The following is a 21875-nucleotide window of genomic DNA, read 5'->3' on the forward strand; positions in this document are numbered from 1 at the left end:
GTGAAAGTAATTAGTATTAAAAGAAAATAATTTCAATCTTCCAGTACTGAAGTCTGTTCAAAGCTGTCTACTCAGTACATTCACGTTTACAATGTTGTTGTTTTTTACTCTTTTTTAATGAATTTTCGACATATTTATAATACCGTTTGTCAAAGTGACGCCGTTGTCACTAATAAGGCTTTTATTTTGAAGGCACAACACAATAACAGTCCTATGTTTGTATGCAGCCATCTTAGTGCTCTCTCTCTCTCTGCACGGCCTACCTAGGCGTTTCTCTCTTCACATCGCCAGAGTAAAGTTCACCGTACTGGATTAAAGATCTTGTCATCTTCAGCAAAGCGAGGTATCACTAGAAAAAATGAGTGTTATTCTCATCTGACCACGCCATCTCTTGAGAGAGTTAACGTACATGAGTGTTTACGCGGTACAGGGGCTGTGTAATGAGGAATATGTTAGCTCATGTAGCTGCTGTCATGATGAGAGACATGTCTGTCAGTGCTTCATATAACGCTTGTCACTTGTGCTTCAAGGAACACTTACCGTAAAGTTGTCAGATTTAATCTGTCAGTATTTAGATGGTAGTTGTTTGGATTGTTTATTGTATTACGCCGGTGTTGTTTTAAGGTGCAAAGGCTAACATGGTGTTTTGGCTAGCTGATGAGTGCTACCACTAACACTGCTGTTCAATGTAGTTTTATAATCCGTAATCTGTCCCGAGTTTATTAGAGGCTAATCCTCAGAGTTGCAGTATTTGGGATGAAGTGCAAACTAAAGCCGTTAACGTACCCTGAACCCTTCACAGAAATTCGTGTGAAAGCTGTTATGGAGTTATTTGGAGCTGGTTATACAACTGTTCCACTGGTCCTCTAATTTGACAGGTCGAGTGAGATAACAGATGTGCTATTAATTATTAGATTACAGCACAGCAGGGTCACTGGGTTTTTTTTATGCATTTATTTTCACTCGCGAATCGATACGTAGTTATGTGACTCTTGCCTGCAAGTGACCAGCAGGTTGTGAAAGTCAGAGCTCTGTGTTTCCAGGAGCGCTCTCGACGGGTTTCTCTCTAGTTCAGCAGGAAACGAGACATGGAAAACACGGAGTGGGATTGAGGAACAAGTTGAGGCGAGGAGTGGCCGGCTTTTAGTCTGTGCTTTTTGGGGATTGGTTCTTTTGAAACCGTTTTCATTGTTGTGCAACATAACTGTTATAAAAACACATTTGCAGTTGTGTTGGTATTCTTAAATCGGCATGAAATGAAAATTCACCCAATCTATTTATGTGCATGTTATAGATTTCATTGTGAATGATTTATCTATGTCGATGTTTCTTTTCTTTTTTGACCTCGTAATTTTTTTGTCAATCAATCAAAATGTAACAACTAGACCTTCTGTTGGAAATGACAGACTTCTCTTCCAATAACTTCCAATTTCCAATTAGACTTCCAATAATTTAGTACGTTTAAACCCCGCCCCTGCAAGCTTGTTCATTTTCTTTCCACTTTCGAGAGCAAAGTCCACATCTCAAAATCCAATCAACAATTAAAGGGTTAGTTCACCCAAAAATTAAATATCTCTCTTTAATTACTCACCCTCATGTCATTCCAAACCTGCAAGACCTTCGTTCATCTTCAGAATACAAATTACGTTTTTTTTTTTGTTTGTTTGTTTTTTTTTTATCTCCCATAGAAAGCAACAAAATTACCACATTCAAGGTCCAGAGAAGTAGTAAAGACTTCATTACAGTTTTTCTCCATTGGTTTGGCTCATTTACTTGAAACAGAAATTACATTCTCAAAACAACATGGACAAACCTCCAAACCACTTGGCAATTGTTCACAACAGAACTGATTTTCTCATTCATTTCATCAAATTGCAAATGTCTAAGTACATGTGTCAATGTCTCCGTACATCTTTGCAAATTATTAAGTACGGGTAGCCTACATTTAGCACAATTTCCAAGTGAATAGATCTTGTTGATCTAAACTGATGGTTGATTCTCAGTCTAATGGTTGTTCGCTCCAAAACGTGTCCGCGTCATTTCAAGTCATCACAGGCACAATAGTCTATTCAATTGTCAAAATTAGTCAAGAACATAATGCCATGAATACCATATATGAATCCTTGGAACATTTGATAAATTTATTACAGCAATTGACAGTCAGGTGAAACTAGAACTTGACTAACATGTAACAAGTAATTTACTGGTTGTCCATCATTATAACCCTTTTACAATTAAGCAGTGGTTCCCAAACTTTTTTGGCTTCACCCACTTTACCTGATTTGTGTATCCAGGTAATCCAGGTATGAAAGTATTTGATTTATCTGACTTCAACATTTTGACTAAAAACTGCAGTTTACTGTATGATGCAGTTATCATTATAATCCTTATTTTGAAGAATATAACATACAATAAGAAAAAGGGTCAAAGAGCTGCAATTAGTGCCTCCCATGTAAATCTATCTAATACTGTGGGTTTTACTGTAACATTTCAGTAAGTCTAGTCATTGATGATTTTCCCCCTCCCCTTTCTGTCAAATACCCCCTGTAGTACCTCTGCATAGGGGTACATGTACCCCAGGTTTGGGACCACTGGAGTAGTGGCCAGTAGTATATTGAACTTGTGGAGAACATAGAACATTCCTATGTAATTGTCTGTAATGTAGTGTATGACTCTTCTGTTTGACTGATTTGATGGGGGTTTTTTTACGCTATTGTAGAGAATAATGGCATTGGAAGGAAGTGAGCGACCAGTGAAGAACTGTTAGTTGTGAAACTCCAGCTTTATTTACAGCACTGCATGCTGCATATCATTTTCATTGTTTTTTGTTTGTGTGTTTGTAGTATAATGCTGTATACATTTTCTTTTTACTCAGTTACTTTAGTTACTTTATCTGTGTGAATGATAATGGTTACAATTTCCTTGGCAGTATGAGTGCAATGTGTAATGTCAAACCTTGGAGGCTACTCTTACCCTAAAATCCTATTTCTTTTTTTTCTTTTTTTTCGGTTTTATACACAATTGTATTCTTTTAGCTAGACAAAAAACAGTACAGTGACCATTGTCAATGAAGAACTGGGCTAAGACTGAAAGGTGGACATGAGTGATATTTGAATGGTCCTCTGCCATAGTGACAAAACATCCAAACATTTTGACTTGCAGTGCTTACACAATGCCAAAGGGACGAAGCATTTTGGGGGCACTGACTGTTTAAATGAGAAGGAAATTTAGTTTTGACACATGAGTGAACTGTTTTAGGAGAGGTATGAGCTTCTGCAGGTGAACCATGGTGTTGTGCCGAACCATCCACGTTATTTTGGCAAAAGAAATGAGCCAAAGCAATTGAGAAGGATCTTTGCCATTTCTGTGGCAATGATTCATTATGTGGGAAAGGAATTTAGTATTGAAGCATGAGTGAACAGTTTTGGGAGAGATATGATCTTTTGCAAGTAAGCTAGTGTTGGGCTGAACTGTAAGACTGTTTTGCCAAATGATCTTAGAGTTTTGAGAATGTAATTTCTGTTTCAAGAAATGAGCCAAACCAGTGGAGAAAAACTGTAATACAGTTAACATGACTACAGTGGTTCAACCTTAATGTTATGAAGTGACAAGTATACATTTTGTGCGCAATAACAAAACGAAACAAAAATAACTTTATTTAATAATTTGAGCTGTTGTGGCAAAGTGAATGCACTGCAGGCTTCCTTGTTTACGTCCGAATGTCAACTCAGTATTGGCTGACGCTGTACAAGTGAGCAGCACGACTCGTGCGTGTGATGATAACGCAGGAGCCGGTCAATACCGAGTTTGCATTCGGACATAAACGCAGAAGTACTGAACAGCGTTCACTACATCAACTGCATATGACAACAGCTCAAATTGTTAAATAAAGTTATTTTTGTTTTGTTTTTGTTCACAAGAAGTATTCTATCCGCTCTCTCTCTCTCTCTCTCTGAATTCCTCTTGGATTTCATCAAAAATATCTTAATGTGTGTTCTGAAGATGAACGAAGGCCTTACGGGTGTGGAACAACATGAGTAATTAATGACAGAAATGTAATTTTTGGGTGAACTAACCCTTTAATGCATAGAACCAAGTCTCCACCTTATATTTTGTTTGATAATCCATTACACTCACATCTACATCACACTAAAAAAGACAAGATCTAATGGTACTTCTGTTGTGACATTAATATCAAACATGTGTATGATTACATGCAACCTATACCCAAACTTCAACATGTCAGACTGAAAATAAGCACACTTGGCTGCAACGAGTGCTGTATATTTAGTCAATTAAGTGAAATTTTAGCTGGTTTTTAATTTTTTTTTATTTCAGCCATTTTTCAAATATGTTGAGACATTAGAAGTTGGTGTACAACTATTGCCGTCTATGCTTGTGAAAGAGCAGTTTTTAGCTGTATAATTTATTTGTCTGACAAGTTTTGTTTACAGTCGAGGAGAAAGTTATGCCTTCAACACGATACCACAAGTGTGATACACAGTTCCTAATTCACATATAGTTTATGCGTAATTTACCTCACTCCCACCATTGAATACTTTTTCATGAAAAGGTGGTTGAGCATGGTACATAAAGATTTGTGGGCATTTTCTATGAAAGACCACTTTCTAGTTTGGTGTAATAGGTGTAGTCTGTTTCAGGGTGGAAACCAGTCTACACATCTTCTCCGTTTTAGTATCTATGTTATTTGTTGTTGTTGTTGTTGTTTTTCTTTTCTTTTCTTTTTTTCTTATTTGCATCTGGCAGTAGCAATTTGGTTAATTTTAGAATGTAAGAAGTAGTTCTGTGTTGAGAGTCTAATCCAACTGTACTTTTAGACTAAATCGTATGCTACCATTTTGCATTATGAATCTGCGTCCTATGTATAGTAGGGGTTTCTTCCTCTTAATTCTCATGACAAATTTAGAGGAAGCTTGTACAGAATAGGAAAACCCCACTTCCTGAAATAAGCTCAATCTTAACTTTAACCTATTTTGGGGCTTGAAACTTTCAGGCAGCACTTAAACACAAATATTTCTTCTGAAACAAAGTGTTCTGAATGATGGCCCGTTACTCTTGTTTCAATTGTTCATTGTCACTATCCAGTTATCATATCTGCCAGCAGATGACCTGACTCTTGATCTGGCAGATGTAGAGCACACTGGTTTAAAGGACAAAGGTAACAGCCTACTGATAAGTGCAGAACATTGGACATTGAAAGAAGCCTTCCATTGGTTTACATCAGGTCATGTTCAATGCGATTTTTTTCAATGTGACTGTTTAATTCGAATAGGAGCTATACAATTCATTGAACCCTCGAACAAAGGGGATCTGAGACAATCACAGGAGTCTTTCTCCATTTTACAACTGATCCATTGTCTTTTCTTACAGCTGATATCATGTGTGCTGATTATCATAGAAAATGTGTTTCTTTAGAAGTGTATCTTACTTTTCAGCTTGTATATTAGAAATGGTTGTTCAGAAAGTGCGTTATTATCTTGGGCTGCTAAGAGTTTCTGACTTGTTATCTTTTTATAGTTGCAGTTACCATTTTATTTGATTTAAATTCTAAGTTTTGTATGACCGGTGACATAACCTGGACTTTGATCTGTTCCTGGTGTAGGTGTAACAGTGGAATGACACAACATCAGGGTCGTACCCTGGCTGACGTTATTCTGACTGTTAAAGCACAAACTTTCTAGTTGCGGGGCTCCTATTACTGCTTATTTTTTTTATTCAATAAACCCATAAAAAATATCCAGGCTTTGCAGAATGTTGTGGTTTGAGTTCCCTGATTGGTTTCTATAAGTGTCTTCCTTTTATTTGAAGTGTTTCCACTGAGATGTTCTTTGTGCGGCTGTTCAGTGACTCCATATCTTTCTGCATTAAATTCCAAGATGTGATAAAGATGCTTTGGGAGACACTCATAAAAGGTGGAGGTTTGAACTAAGGCCTCTGTGGGGATTTCACAGTCATGTGAATGACCGCTAGTAACCTCTCATGTGCTCTCTTGCTCTCTTTTTCTCCCTCCTTTTTCCTTCTCTCCCTGTCTTACTCACTCATTCACCTTCTCTTCTGTCATTCTTTCCATTTGCTTGTTTTCTCTCTTGCTTGCTTGCTTTTTTAAATAATTCTTCTGAAAACCTCAGCTTTGGAACCTCCAAACCGAAGTCACTCTTGTTCTTCCTCTCTTTGTTTTGCTGTCAGTCAGAAAGCTGTGGCACAGAAGAGTCTATTATAGGAGAGAAGTTTTCTCCGATGGCATCCAGACTATTGGAGAGGAAAAACACGATGTGCTGCTAGTGACGCAGGGAGCAACATGGATGGACAATAACAAATCATCATTCTAGGGGTAAGTAGGGCTCTCACTCACATTAACGTGCTTCAGCACCCATATATGCACACACTCTACACGTATCAATACATCTGGAGTGTTTTTGTTGTATGCTGAAAAGATGTGACTTTTTTTAGTGCACTTTACCTTAATGTTCAAATCTACTTTTTATATTCATAGTTAGATTGTGGCATGCTAATGTTCCAGATGTTAGCATGTGTAAACTGTCTGTGTAATAGCCTAATTCATTATTTAACTGATCTTGGTATATCAGCATAAATATACACCAGATTTAAAATTCTTGCTGATTGCCAATATTATAAATCTATTAATATTTAAGAAAATTAAAACATGAAATAAATAGTTTTTGTATGGTACATCTAAACTTTAGAAAATAAGTGATCATAATAATAGAGCAGGGAACTCAGGCACTTTAGTTAGACAGTTATAACGAATAGATTTTAACAAATAGTTGGGTATTTTATGAGAAGTCATTAGGGGTGTAACAGATCGCGGTTGATCCATGATCCGTACAAACCAGGCCCCCTGGTTCTTAAAGGTGTCCTAGAATCAAAAATTGAATTTATCTTGGCATAGTTAAATAACAAGTGTTCAGTACATGGAAATGACATACAGTGTGTCTCAAACTACATTGTTTCCTCCTCCTTATGTCTCATTTGTTTAAAAGACTTCCGAAGAACAGGCCAATCTCAACATAACACCGACTCTTACGTAACAGTCGGGATCATTAATATGTATGAACCCCATATTTGCATATGCCAGCTCATGTTCAAAGCATTACACAAGGGTAGGCAGTATTAACGTCTGGAGCTGTGCACAGCTGAATCATCAGACTAGGTAAGCAACAAATGGCAGATGGAGCAATAATAACTGACATGATCCATGATAACATGATATTTTTAGTGATATTTGAAAATTGTCTTTTTAAATGTTTCGTTAGCATGTTGCTAATGTACTGTTAAATGTGGTTAGTTACCATCGTTTATTACTGTATTCACGGAGACGAGAGCCTTCGCTATTTTCATTTTTAAACACTTGCAGTCTGTATAATGCACAAACACAACTTCATTCTTTTATAAATCTCTCCAACAGTGTAGCATTAGCAGTTAGCCACGGATCACAGCCTCAAATTCATTCAAAATCAAATGTAAACTTCCAAATAAATACTATACTCACATAATCTGATGCATGCATGCAGTATGCATGACGAACATCTTGTAAAGATCCATTTGAGGGTTATATTAGCTGTGTGAACTTTGTTTATGCACTGTTTTATAGGCGAGAGCTCGGGGGGCAGGGAGCGCAAGATTTAAAGGGGCCTCAGCCTGAATCGGCGCATTTATAATGATGCCCCACGATAGGCAGTTAAAAAAATTAATTAAAAAAAATCTATGGGGTATTTTGAGCTGAAACTTCAGACACATTCAGGGGACACCTTAGATTTATATTACATCTTGTGAAAGAACGTTCTAGGGCACCTTTAACTGCATTAAGCCATAGTGAATTTTTTTTTTTTTGCACATGTTTGTAAGTCTTACCAATTTAAAAAACTCAAGCGTTTTTAAACCATTTAATGCAAGAAGAGGCAAATTTCGCAGTTGCACGTTGTTTTCTGTGCGCACACTCAAAGCATGCACGCTCACAGAAGCGCCTTTCAGATGGTGCGCAAACACATAATCGAGCTCTGTTTCGCGACTCCTTGAGCTTGAACGGACACATACACACACAAAGTGATCTCAAAATCCCTGTCTCTACAAGTGTTCTTGTATGCTATCACATGAGTTTCATCATATTGGTTCCGTGCATTCGTACATGGGTTCCATGCATTTAGTGACAGCAGCCTAAAAATAACTGTCATTAATTGTCAAACAACAAAACAACTTTAACAATGTTTATCTATATTTAATTTATACAGTGAGAACACTGTGCATGCAGTGTAATTACAATTAATTTATATTATTACATTTCTGTGCATGAATACTACTGTTAGACCCAATTTTATTTGTAACTGTTCAATAGTAATTATCCATGTTTTAATTTGTGTATACTCATTTTTACTGTCTGTTCACTTGTCAGTTTTTGCTGTGGTATCAAAGTACTTTGTGTTTTTGAAGTTAAATGTTAAATAAAGTTACATTTGTCTTAAAACCCCCCATTTTTATTTGTATTTTATTTATTTATTCATGTATTTATTCATTTTTTGCTGATCGGATCTGTGACTCGAAAACCGTAATATGATTCGAGCCGTTAGTTTTGTGATCCGTTACACCATTAGAAGTTATTTGGTCTGAAATGCAGATAACTTTTTTTTTTTTTTTCTTCTAGTGATAATTTATTTTTGTGAGTCATTGTTCTTTTCCCTTTTCGCTGATAAGGTCACATTGTAGAATTGAATCAGCATTTTTTGCTTTACATTCTTAAGGAATGGCCACTTTTACCCTTGCACAACAGGCAAAGTAGGCAGGAACTGCATGTGGTTGTGGACTGCCCACACAGAGGTCACTGCCAGACCAAGTAACTTGCTATTGGTTAGCTCTGCGGTTTTTGCATGTCAAAGTTCACCAAAATTTAACCGATGCGAAATTCACTTTATGAAATATATCCACCATTGGAAGTCTATCAGGAAAATTCCATTAGGCAAATATTTTGTCATGTCAGGGTTAATGTGATTGAGCCTTTATCCAAAGCATTCTTCCCCAAATCAGATCTCCATCTCTGTTAAAAATCTCTGTTTCCTAAAACTCTCAAAGCAACACCCATGAGTCCAATTTTTTTGCACTTTCAATTCCTATTCTCAAGTAGGTAGTTCATAGAGCACGCTTAGTTGGCAAAAACACTCAATGAATTAATATTTCTCAATTTTTCTTTTTTTGCTTTGCACATTTTAGCTTAAGAAAAAAATTCCCATGATGTGAAAGGATGACTGTGTAGTTTTTGTGAGCTTTCCGTACAGAAGTGTGACTACTTAAGGAACTGTACTGACAGTTATTAGTGAAGATCAGCATTGCATGCGTTTATTCTCAGTGAGAGTGGCAGACCACTGCTGCCCATATTACGTGACTGACCTGGAGTCTGTCAGGTGCTGTTCTAATCTGTAGGTGGTTTTGTTTAAGTATTGAATTTAGTTGAAGTTAGTGTCGGTAGCTCTTGTGACTGAATATTATAATCAGAATCATTGACACAAACAGGCAGTTTTTCAAGGCTTCAACTTTGCCTTTTATTGTGCTCTGCAGGTGCAGTGTTGGTTCGTTATGACAAGTGGCCGTGTGGAAGATGTCCACCCTTTCTACGACTGATATCACTGATGTTGGTCATGGTAAGACTTTCGTTTCTCTTTTACTAGAGAGTGAAAATGTTCACATTTAAAGGGTAGATAAAAATCAGAAGCTGCCAGAACCTGAACACTTTAGTCACACCTATAAATGTATGAATGTCATTGCATTTGATAATAAAATATCAAACCAAGTGTCATTTATTTCTAAGAAAAATAACACAAGCTTATTTTAAGCAAAACATTTTGTGAACTTGAGGAACTGACTTCATATATCCACTAAAATCACCTTGGCACCAGTTATTTAAAAGTAATTGTGTTTGATAATGCATTAATTTTATTGTATTAATAGCAAAATATCAAACCAAGTGATGCTAGACATTGTGCTTGTGTTGCTTAAAGAGACAGTTCTGCCATCATTTACTCACTTATGTTATTCCAAAACTGTATGTTCCATGAAGATATTTTGTAAATTTCCAACTGTAAATATATATAAAAAAATATATATTTTTGTGAGTGGATATGCATTGCTAAAGACTTCATTTGGACAACTTTAAAGGCAATGTTCTCAAAATCTTGTTTTATTTTGCACCGTCAGATTCCAGATTTTCAAATAGTTGTATCTTTGCTATATTGTCATATCCTAACAAACCATACATCATCTTAAAGCTGAATAAATAAGCTTTCCACTGATGTATATGTTTTTCTTTCTTTTTTTTTCTTTTTCTAACTTATGATCATTCTTGGCTTTTTCAGTATTTGCAAAATTTAACTTAAATTTCAAAAAAAAAAAATACAACATTAGAGAAAATAACAAGTGGGGGAATACAGAGATTAAAAATACAATTTATTTTGATAATTGTTCTATAATGCTGGATGTTTTTAAACCTTTTTTTTTCTATTGGTTGAATTTTTTTTTTTTTTTTTGAAGTGATAATAAAAGTAAATGTTATCTGAAGAAAATACTTTACATTTGGATTTAAATTTAAGGTATCTTGCATTGTAAATGTGTTATTTAATTTACCCATCATTAATGACAGAAATGTTACACATCTGGAGAAAAAAAACAAAAACAAAAAAACACAAGAAATAAGTATGCTAAAATTTAAAGCCAGAAATATTTGGTGTAAGAACAGAAATAAAATAAGAGACTTTCTTTTTCCTTTGGCAGAAGGAGCCCAGTGGTAAAACATTTAAGTTAAATTTACCTGAATATTTATTGTAAGGGTAATAATGATGAAGGTTTTTTGAATTGGGTTCTTTCATTTTATTATTTAAAAATTTGTTGGGCACTTTCTGAACATTAACATATGGCTAGAGTGCTAAGCGTCTGTCATAAGCTTTAATAATAGAAATGTTACCAGTGATGGAATTTCCCAGAAATGTATGCCTTCTTGACCTGGGTGTGTTAATGTTTGTAATTAATCAATTAATACAGAAAAATAGGTTATATCAATATGTGTTCTATATTAATTGGTGTTGTTGGTTGTGTGATGTGTAATAGTCGCAGTGATTTGTCATCCATTAGAACAAGAAAAGTATAAAAACAACATATTTTCAAATCTAGTAAGTTTCTTGCTTCAATGATTAGTCTTAAAGTGTTAGTTCACCCAAAAATGAAATTTCTGTCATTAATTACTCACCCTCATGCTATTCCAAACCCATAAGACCTTTGTTCATCTTCGGAACACAAATGAAGATTTTTTTTTTTTTGTTTAAAATTTCATTTTTGGGTGAACTAACGCTTTAAGGACTCCCTTTGTAATAATAGAGTGAAAAATGCAGCATGTGACAAGACCGAAAGTCATCTGTCTGCATGTGTATGCCGTGCTATATTAAAAAATATCTAAGGAAAGACAATCTAGTTGTTCTTACTAATTAAAGAGTAGGGTGTTGGACACCTCGTTAATCATCAGACCCAGCCCTAAAAGAAATGTGTTGTTGGTGTGTGTACAGGGGACTCTCTGTGCTGTGCCAGTAAAGAGGGCCCTTCAGCAGCGACAGCAGAAGTGAAACAGGAGACTCTCAGTCATACGGCCCCATACAGCACATCACACAATGAGCTGAACGACACGCTGCTCATGGAGCCCAACGACATCAAGATGTACCCCTCAGAGGACACCCCTGCACCAGGTGAGATTGAACAGCTGGATGATACTTCTGGACTCTTGTCATAGATAATAAGCTTCATGTTGCTTATAGCGTAAAATGATTCAGATAATAAGTTGAACTTTACCTGTTACATAATGTGGGACATGGGACTTTTACTCATGTATGAAAATGCGTGCCAGCATGAGTACGTGTATACAGTATGTGTGGATGAACTGGCCTATCTTGAGTAAATAAAAATGCGTTAGTTAATGTGTATGTTGCTTTGGAATTGCAAAGCTCATGGTGTCTCTGTCCTGTGTGTGTTTGTGCAGAGGGTCAGCCAATGAAGAGAAAGAAGGGCCCTGCTCCCAAGATGTTGGGAAATGAGGTGTGTAGCGTATGTGGAGACAAAGCATCTGGCTTTCATTATAATGTGCTGAGCTGTGAGGGCTGTAAAGGTTTCTTCAGACGCAGCGTGATCAAAGGAGCTCAGTACACCTGCAAGAACTCTGGCCGTTGCGAGATGGACATGTACATGCGCCGCAAGTGTCAGCAGTGCCGTCTGCGCAAGTGCAGGGAGGCGGGCATGCTGGAGCAATGTGAGTGACGCTCTTTGACCATCAGCATCTACACTACCGTTCAAAAGTTTGGGGTCAGTCAGATTTTCAGCAGTCGTTACTCCAGTCTTCAGTGTCACATGATCCTTCAAAAATCCTTCTAATATGCTGATTTGATGCTCAGGAAACATTTTGTATTAGTATCAATGTTAAAAACTGTTGTGCTGCTTAAGATGAATAGAAAGAACAGCATTTATTTGAAATAGAAATTTTGTGTAACTTTATAAATGTCTTGACTCTTTACTGTCATTTTTGATCAATTTAATGCATCCTGGCTGAATAAAAGTATTAATTTATATTAATTAAACAATCTTATTGACCAATCTTTTGAGCGGCAGTGTACATTTCTTTTCCACCCATGTCTGGCTTTTTTCATCAAACATAGATGTCTCAAGTAGTCCATACAGCTGTCGTCACATCTTTTATCTTATCTGTTATGGTATGTCCATATGAAATTGTGATTGTGCTGCTTGTTTTGCTTATCATTCTGTTAGCAGCTTTATCTCTCTGTCTCTTATAGGTGTGCTTTCAGAAGAGCAGATCCGACTGAAGAAGATGAAAAAACAGGAAGAAGAGACGGCACGTACCTCTACAGTCGCAACACCCAGCCCTGCCCCTGAGATGCCCCCTCTGGCTCCTGAACAGCAGGAGATGATCGAAAAGCTGGTGGCCATGCAGAAACAGTGCAACAAACGCTCTTTTCTTGATCGGCCCAAAGTCACTGTAAGTGCATTCATGTGCAATTTAAGAGTTCGTTCTCAAGCAGACTAAAACAGTAATTCGTCATTCTTGTTTTTGTGAAGTCGGACTAACAGACCTAGAACATGAGAGTGTAGCTTGGCTTCTGTTGTTTATCAAACTACAATTCATAGTTTTCACATGACGCCACACCCTTACACCATGTCTACACCAGACGCCAAAACAGTGATATTAAAACATCAAATTAAAAAGATAGTTCCCATTGACTTCCATAGTATTTTTTTCCCTCCATGGACGTCAATGGGGCCTATCAGCAGAGGAAAGAAATTCATACAGGTTTGGAACAACTTGAGTGTGCATTTTTGGGTGAAACTACCCCTTTAAAAGACCCACTGAAGTGCCCAGCATTATTCAATGTGTTGAAGTCATTTCTACTGAAACAGGAAGACAAGGTGGGACATATTGAACAGCTCCTCCCCTTTTGTAAAATAGCCAATAGCGTTTTGTTTATATCACAACTTGGCCAGAGCTGTCAAGCTCAGTAAAGCCAGAGATTCCTCCTAATCTCTGAAGCCGAGTTCAGACTGCACGATTTTAGCCCCGATTTTGGCTCGCCGACAGGTTTTGAGAAATCGCCGACAAATGCCCGAAATCACAGGCAAATCGGTGCTCGTTCACGCGAGTGACTCAGTGATCTGAGAGAATCGCCAACGAGTCGGCGACGCTAATGCTAAATATCTGAACCTGTCGGCGATTCAAAATCCTGCTGTGTGAAAAGTGTTCTGACTGAAAACTACATCGGCGATGACCGACAGCCAATGAGAGAGCAAGATACAGAGCAGCGGGGAGTACGGGGAGGAGTTATAGACCACAATATCAGCAAGCGTGGCTTCGTACACATAAACATTACAATTCTATCATACAGAAGCAAAGCACAAACATTTGTTTGACCATCAGCAACAGCAGCACATTGAAAAGTTATGTATTTAGCTCCAACTGTCATTGCAGAACACACAATCCTTGTTCTTCGTGTCTCACCAAACATTTCCTCCTCCATATTCTTCTTTTCTTTGTTGTTTTCGCTGCAAATCAGCGCACAGGCAATTCGTATTTCAAGCTTCATGCCTATTGTAGATTCTTCCTATTGTAAAGTCATGCAGTGTGAAACCTTCTATCGCCGATCCATCGTGCAGTTTGAACACAGCAGCGACTGAATGCTGGCCAAGATAGTCATGCAGTGTGAAAAGAACAGTGACCCGACTGCTTTGAAAATCGTGCAGTCTGAACTCGGCTTAACCGTTTCTACTCATAATCTCCTCCATATCGTTTTAAAATACGGCATTCTGTGCAAAATTCAAATGGGTCCTATACGTTTTCTGGTATACACTGACTGACTTATATGATCCACTTTGTGCTATCGTGTCTCTGGACTGAAGCAGACTGTGTAAAGCATATTTACACTGTATGAAAATTCTGTCATTAATTACTCACCCTTGTGTCGTTCCAAACCCGTAAGACTCGTTCATCTTTAGAGCACAAATTAATATATTTTTGATGAAATCTGAGAGCTTTCTGTCACTCCATAAACAGCTACGTGACTACCACTTTGACACTTCAAAAAGTTTATAAAGAGATCTTAAAACCAATCCATATGAATCGAGTGGTTTAGACAAAATTCTGAAGAGACATGATCGCTTTATATGATGAACAGATTGAATTTAGGCTTTTATTCACACATAAACATTCATCAACTCGCACATCAGCACAGCACGTTTGAGCTTCCGGAAGAGGTTTGGTCTTGCACCTCAAGCAGGTTCGGTTGAGCTTCTGTTTATATTCGCTGATGTGAAAAAAAGTCTAAATTAAATCCTTTCATTGTATAAAGTGACTGAGTCTCTACAGAAAATTTGGACTAAACCTCTCAATTCATAATTAATGACAGAATTTTCATTTTTGGGTGAACTAACCTTTTTAAATTTGTATTTCTTGGGGACTTTAAGTGTACACCATACTGATGAATGCATGCACCCAGAATATGAACGAAACATACTAAATTGCATGTTAAGTGTTTAAACCACTAAAAAGAAAATGCTTCCTGTGGCATAATGCATTAAAGGTGCTGTAGAACGTCTTTTTAAAAGATGTAATATAAGTCTAAGGTGTCCCCTGAATGTGTCTGTGAAGTTTCAGCTCAAAATACCCCATAGATTTTTTTATTCATTTTTTTAATTGCCCATTTTGGGGCATCATTAAATATGCGCCGATTCAGGCTGCGTGGCCCCTTGAAATCTCATGCATCCCTCCCCCAGAGCTCGCGCTTGCCTTAACCAGCATAAACAAAGTTCACACAGCTAATCTAACCCTCAAAATGGATCTTTACAAAGTGTTCGTCATGCAGCATGTCTAATCGTGTAAGTACAGTGAATGAATGGATGAATGAATGGATGAATGAATGAATGAATGAATGAATGAATGAATGAATGAATGAATGAATGAATGAATGAATGAATGAATGAATGAATGAATGAATTTGGATGTTTACATTTGATTCTGAATGAGTTTGATAGTGCTTCGTGGCTAAAGCTAACATTACACACTGTTGGAGAGATTTATAAAGAATGAAGTTGTGTTTATGAATTTTACAGACTGCAAGTGTTTAAAAATGAAAATAACGACGGCTCTCGTCTCCGTGAATACAGTAATAAACGATGGTAACTTTAACCACATTTAACAGTACATTAGCAACATGCTAACGAAACATTTAGAAAGACAATTTACAATTATCACTAAAAATATCATGTTATCATGGATCATGTCAGTTATTATCACTCCATCTGCCATTTTTCACTATTGTTCTTGCTTGTTTACCTAGTCTGTTGATTTTGGATGGCAGCTGCTGTATGTGGATCGCAAGTACCCAAAACTTGCAGTTTGTTCACATCTATTTGTTTTTCTTCTTAGAGGTGATATTTGTGGCTTGTAACAGATGAAAATTGACAGGCCTATGCTGTGGTTCTATCGATGTTTGGCTTTCCAGGTCTCTGTACCAGTCATGTGACTGAAAACTATGAATTGGCCTCGACATTTTGCCCTTGCTTTGAAAGACCTGTATTTGATTTCTAAATTTCTAATGCATTGAACCTTAACGTTTACATCAAGATTTTTTTGTTTTCAGCCATGGCCACAGAGTCAGGACCCACTTAACCGAGAGGTTCGACAACAGCGGTTTGCTCATTTCACCGAGCTGGCCATCATGTCTGTGCAGGAGATTGTAGACTTTGCTAAACAGCTGCCTGGCTTCCTGGAGCTCACCCGAGAGGACCAGATCGCCCTGCTGAAGACCTCAACTATAGAGGTTAGACTGATTGACCCTTAACACACATTGTTTTCAGTCATGTTCTGTTGCTGTTTTTGTGTGCACAGATGGAACACATTTGTTCGCCAGACTTCTTTCTGCTGTTGTTTTGTAACGGGAAGTACTTTAGAAAAAATGCCACCTGGTGTCAAGATTTGTTTTTCAAGAAAAACCAATCACAGCCTGTACTGCTTGTTTTACATACGTTCTACTTTCTTTTCTGCTGTAGATCATGCTGCTAGAGACTTCTAGACGTTATAACCCAGCGATAGACAGCATCACCTTCCTCAAAGACTTCAGTTACAATAAAGAAGATTTCGCCAAAGCAGGTACTGTTTAAAATGTTGTGCTGGTGCTCGATTTTAAACTTGCCTGATGTATATAAGAACCAGAATAGAAGGGTTTTTACATTCAGTGTGGTTTTATTTGAGACCTGTTTTTCTTGTTCATGCCATAAAATGATCTCTGTCCTCTTTGACTTGTCTGCAGGGCTGCAGTTTGAGTTCATCAACCCCATCTTTGAGTTTTCAAAAGGCATGAATGACCTCCACCTGGATGAGGCAGAGTACGCTTTGCTCATCGCTATCAACATTTTCTCAGCAGGTCAGTTTGACACACAAGAACCAATATTATATTGTTTGTCTTCTGGTGAGTTTTATCAGGCATTAAAGGGTTAGTTCACCCAAAAATAAAATGTCTGTCATTAATTACTCACCCTCATGTCGTCCCAAACCAGTAGGACTTTTGCTCCTCTTCGGAACACAAATTAATATATTGTTTGATGAAATCCGAGGGTTTCACCAGCATAGGAGAATGACAGGGGAGAGAAGAATTTGTTGAATAAAGTAGTTATTATTTTGTTTTTGCGCACAAAACGGATTCTTGTCACTTTATAACATTAAGGTTGAACCACTATTTTAATGATGTCTTTAGTACCTTTCTGAACCTCAAAAGGTGCAATGATGTTGCTGCCTATGTGTGGTTCAGAAACCCGATTTCATCAAAAATATCTTAATTTGTGTTCTGAAGATGAACGAAGGTCTTATGGGTTTGGAACGACATGAGGGTGAGTAATTAATGACAGAAATGTCATTTGTGGGTGAACTAACCCTTGAAATTTTTGCCTATTCACATTAAGAAATATCTTTCATATCTTTCATTTTTCTATATTTTCATGGGTGAAAGTTTTAATAAAGCAACAAAATAATTACAATAGGTTTTATATACCTTAAATTAAAGAAGAATGTTTATATACCATTTTCTTATGGAATTCTAATTATTAATCCTAGTTTGGGTTTATTAAAATTTTATGATTAGAGAGAAAAATTAGCTCAGTTTTGAAAAGGGAAGCCGTTTTTTATCATCCATTAGATTTAGTAGATACTAGTTAGATGGAGATTGCCATCTGGTGTGCTGTTGGTTTACTTTAAGAGCTTGTAATGATTCGTCCAACAGTCCTTCCCAAGGCAATTTATTACAAAACTAATGAAATGCAGCATCATTCATTTGCATCAGTCAGTCTTACTGTTCTTGTCTTGTGTGTATGTTTGTGTGTATGTATGTGGTCAGACCGACCGAACGTGCAGGATCACGAGTTAGTGGAAAGACTACAGCAGCCATATGTGGACGCCCTCCACTCTTACATCAGAATAAAACGACCCAATGTGAGTATGATTTACCTTATTTAAAATACCTGTTAGATTTTAAAATGTTATTTATTCCCGTGATGTTTGTTAATCCTGTCTTCAGTGTCGCATGATCCTTCAGAAATCATTCTAACATGCTGGTTTGGTGCACAAGAAATATTTCTTTATTATTATCAATTAGAGGTGTAACGGTACACAAACACGAGGGTTTAAGGCAGCGTTTGTGCATGAAGGCACCTCACGAAACTGATTTCGGGCAGACTTCTGAGGCAGAGTAACACTTTAATGATCTACAGCAAAATTGCACGAGCTTTGGTGAGAACTAAACAAAAATTTAATTACTACAGTAGTAATTTCTCACTAGAAATGACATCAAAAGTGGAAAACATTGGTCAAAAGCGTACATTTACATACAAACTGACCAGCAAATGCAACTTTTGGATGCCATCTTTATTTTTCAAGCTCAACTGTCACAGAATGGAATGCACAGGATTGTGGGATGTCAAACACAGCGAAGGATGCATCTGTGCTGCCTTCAAAAATCGATCAGATGAAGGTATCTCAGGAAACAGGAAGTGAAGCTAACATTAGATTTGGACGTGCCTTGATGCCTTCCTACCTTGAAATGTGTCCTCCGAATACTGCATTTTCCAGTTTTTGGACGCAGCCCACATGTAAACATAACAATGGATCATCTATCTCTTCTTCTTCTGCGCTTTTTACTGGTAGCAGGCAGCGTTGCATTACCATGCATGCCCCCTTCTGTATCGGAGGTTGGATCGCCTGTGACGAACTGTATTCATCATGTGACTGCATGCACCGTACCGTTCGGTTCGGGATTAATACATGTACCGTTACACCCCTATTAACAATTATAAAATCCATTTTGCTGTTTATAATTTTTGTGGAAACCGTGTTATTATTTTTATTTTTTTTCAAGATTATTTAATGAATAGAAAGTTCAAAAGACCATTTATTTGTGATAGGAATCTTTTGTAACTTTATAAATGTCTTTACTGTCATTTTTGATCATCTTAATGCATCCTTGCTGAATAAAAGTAATGATTTCTTTTAAAATAGAAAAATCTTAATGACCCCAACATAGAAGTGTTTCTTGATTAGTTTGTCAAAGGACCACTATATATTTTGCCTGTTGTGTCCTTTGATGTCCAGTAGGTGGCACGATGATTCCACCCTTGCATCAATAACATGCAATAACAATTGATTATAACCAGTATTATTTCTCTTTTATTTATATATTATAGTATTTATAAATGTTTTAAATTATCTTTTATTTTTATCTTTTTAGTTTTAGTAGTTTTGCTATATGCTTTCATTTTTGTTTTTTAAATATTTATTTTTAGCTTGAATTTATTTTTATTTCAGTTTTAGTAATTTTACTAAACTTTTTATTTTTACAAAATAAATAAAATATTGCCTGTATGAAATAGTTGTTTTATTTCAGCTTTATTTCAATTAAAGAAAAGATTTTTAATAGTTTTAGCAATAAGACTGATAAGGTTTTGCTATTACTATGTATTCCTAATCATCCACTACTCTTTAATTTCCACCAAAGGATCATCTGATGTTTCCCCGTATGCTGATGAAGCTGGTCAGCCTCCGCACACTGAGCAGCGTCCACTCAGAGCAAGTCTTTGCTCTGCGCCTCCAAGACAAGAAACTCCCGCCTCTGCTTTCTGAAATTTGGGATGTCCATGAGTGAGCCAGTGCTCCACCTCCAGGACAGAATGAGCCAGTGTCAGGGAAACATGGGTGGGCAGGGGTCGTCTACAGATGGAACACAGAGTCCTTAAGGGCTGAAATGTCTCACAGTCACGAGGAGCCTGATTTTTTTTTTTTTTCTTCATTCTCTTCCTTGACTTAAATATTTTGGACCCAGTGGTCAGTGAGCTGCTTCCTTTGAATGCGCTATTGATAGACTGTGTGGGCAGAAGTAGCTCAGGGACCGTTCAAAACAGGTAGTGGCTATTTGACCATCATCATTTGAGCTTGGAGTTCCTGATGGATTTGGATTCAGAGACTTGCTTGCTAGAGTGAGCGGCCACAAATAATGTGGTCATGAATTTTTTTTTTTTTTTTTCATGTTGGTGTTGTTTATACTTAATGTTTCCAGTACCAAAAGCTTTGAGGAGGTTTTGGCAATGGTTTCTACTCTATAATTCATAGAAGAGGTTGTCTTGAAGGTTGTTCATTGCAGAAATGTTGTTTATTTACAGTGTTTTGTGATTCCACTCTGGCTGATTTGGTTGGAAATGGCTGTCGGCATTCTGCTGTTTTGAATTTGCATAGATCACGTACAGAACAGTCTTCTGTTAGTACAGGCTAATTCGCTCATTTTTATTACTTGATGTTTGACATACATCTAGTCTTGTAACTCATGTTAAAATGCAATCTTCTTTTAACACCCAAAGGTTTTTTATAACAAAAATCAGTCAGTGCTTTACCAGTGCAAGCCATATTGATTCAGAGCCCATGTTACACTGATCCAGCGTATCATAACGTTCACAAGGAATTCTGTTTTCTGCTGGTTGGAATATACAGAAGAAAAAAACTTAGCCAAATGGCCTGATTTGATGAGGTCGAACGTACTGCCCAATGTTTGGGAGTGGTTAAAAGTGCTTAGAATACGGTTAGCAGGGATCGGTAAGTCACTGGACTGAATCAGTGTGCTGCTCAACTCACAGCGACTACTGAGATGCATATACCTCTGAAAACTTAATGCAGACCATGATTATTTCTTTTCCATTACATCATGATGTTTAGTTATGGCAATCTCCAACCTAATATGTCATGTTGTCATTTTCTTTTTCTTTCAAGTCATCAGTTCTACTTGGTGGAGGGCTGATATTGTTCGACAGTAAAAACATTAACATAAATTCACAATCTATATCTCAGTTTGATGCCTAAGATGTGTTCATTACTGACATTTTTGCTGCAGAATTTAACTCGTAACAAATTATCAGTAAAATCAGTGGTTGAAATTGTCAGAAAATAACTTGGGCCATTAATGTTGTATTTCTTCTTCTCAATGTATTTAATTTTTTAAATAATAAAATGGTTATATTTGGTTATATATACACCCATTCATCAATTAGGATTGAAGATATTCATTTTTATGTGATTTGCAATTATCTGACATAGTCTGTTTCAACACAGTTTTGTTTTACCTCAGTTATACATTGTAATATTATTCAGATAGTCTAAATGCGCTAAGCCCTGTCCTCATCAAGAGAGATTGGCAATGTATGCGAAATAACCTATTTTTTTATTCAATTGAACCATATCGCAACAGTAGCTCTGAAATAAAGAACTAGGCAAATGAGAGCACTTTGTAACGTCTACTATGCTCCGTAACAATGCAAAAATCAAGTGTGACCATGTACAATTCAGGTTTTACTGATCTTAAAAACCACTTTTATTACAGACATGGGTTGTTGTGAATCAATGCATTATGGAAACTAACATGCAAAAATGAGCAGAAAGTAAATTTTCTATGGTTAACTAAAACAGTTGGTTTGCTGTGGCATTATTTGCCCTGACTGTGCATATTGAGATTTGTTTGCTCAATTTAGTCATATTCCATTTGTATGTTTTTTTTTTTTTTTTTTTTTTTTTTTTTTCTACCATCCTTCTGTCAGCTAGTGAAATTGCTAATGCACATTGTTTTCCTCTAACTCTTTTTTGCTTTCTGATTATATATTTCCAGGCTCATTTTATCATAACAGTAATTTCTAATCTTTTACAAGGGCTTGAAAACACGAGTGTACTGATGCAGGTGTTTTACCTTCTATCCGTTCAGATTTCAGGAACATCCCAGTTG

At 36.8% G+C, this 21875-nt stretch overlaps 1 protein-coding gene across 3 annotated transcripts; it reads left to right on the forward strand.

Annotated features, from left to right (window-relative positions):
- The first annotated feature begins 220 nt into the window (after positions 1 to 220).
- On the forward strand, positions 221 to 21674 carry nr1h3 (nuclear receptor subfamily 1, group H, member 3). Of its 3 annotated transcripts, XM_067402346.1 has the most exons (11): positions 221 to 343; positions 6208 to 6352; positions 9589 to 9671; positions 11583 to 11759; positions 12050 to 12316; positions 12855 to 13057; positions 16209 to 16388; positions 16618 to 16717; positions 16878 to 16991; positions 17958 to 18052; positions 19611 to 21674. In XM_067402346.1, exons 3-11 carry the CDS (start codon positions 9629 to 9631, stop codon positions 19755 to 19757), a joined length of 1326 nt encoding a protein of 441 aa, XP_067258447.1. In that variant the 5' UTR covers positions 221 to 343; positions 6208 to 6352; positions 9589 to 9628; the 3' UTR covers positions 19758 to 21674. The 3 variants fall into 3 exon arrangements, with proteins under 3 accessions (XP_067258447.1, XP_067258446.1, XP_067258448.1); XM_067402345.1 differs by lacking the exons at positions 221 to 343; positions 6208 to 6352 and adding an exon at positions 9353 to 9449; XM_067402347.1 differs by lacking the exons at positions 221 to 343; positions 6208 to 6352 and adding an exon at positions 9376 to 9434.
- Positions 21675 to 21875: the final 201 nt, after the last annotated feature.

This window comes from Chanodichthys erythropterus, chromosome 11 (genome assembly GCF_024489055.1).
Source record: "Chanodichthys erythropterus isolate Z2021 chromosome 11, ASM2448905v1, whole genome shotgun sequence".
Lineage (NCBI taxonomy): Eukaryota > Metazoa > Chordata > Actinopteri > Cypriniformes > Xenocyprididae > Chanodichthys > Chanodichthys erythropterus.

Excerpts from the sequence above, each read along its gene's own strand:
- nr1h3 (XM_067402346.1), top strand. The coding sequence starts at position 9,629 with ATGTCCACCCTTTCTACGACTGATATCACTGATGTTGGTCATG. Across the intron at positions 9,672-11,582 it reads TATCACTGATGTTGGTCATG|GGGACTCTCTGTGCTGTGCC; the intron begins GTAAGACTTTCG and ends GTGTGTGTACAG. Across the intron at positions 18,053-19,610 it reads TCAGAATAAAACGACCCAAT|GATCATCTGATGTTTCCCCG; the intron begins GTGAGTATGATT and ends TTTCCACCAAAG.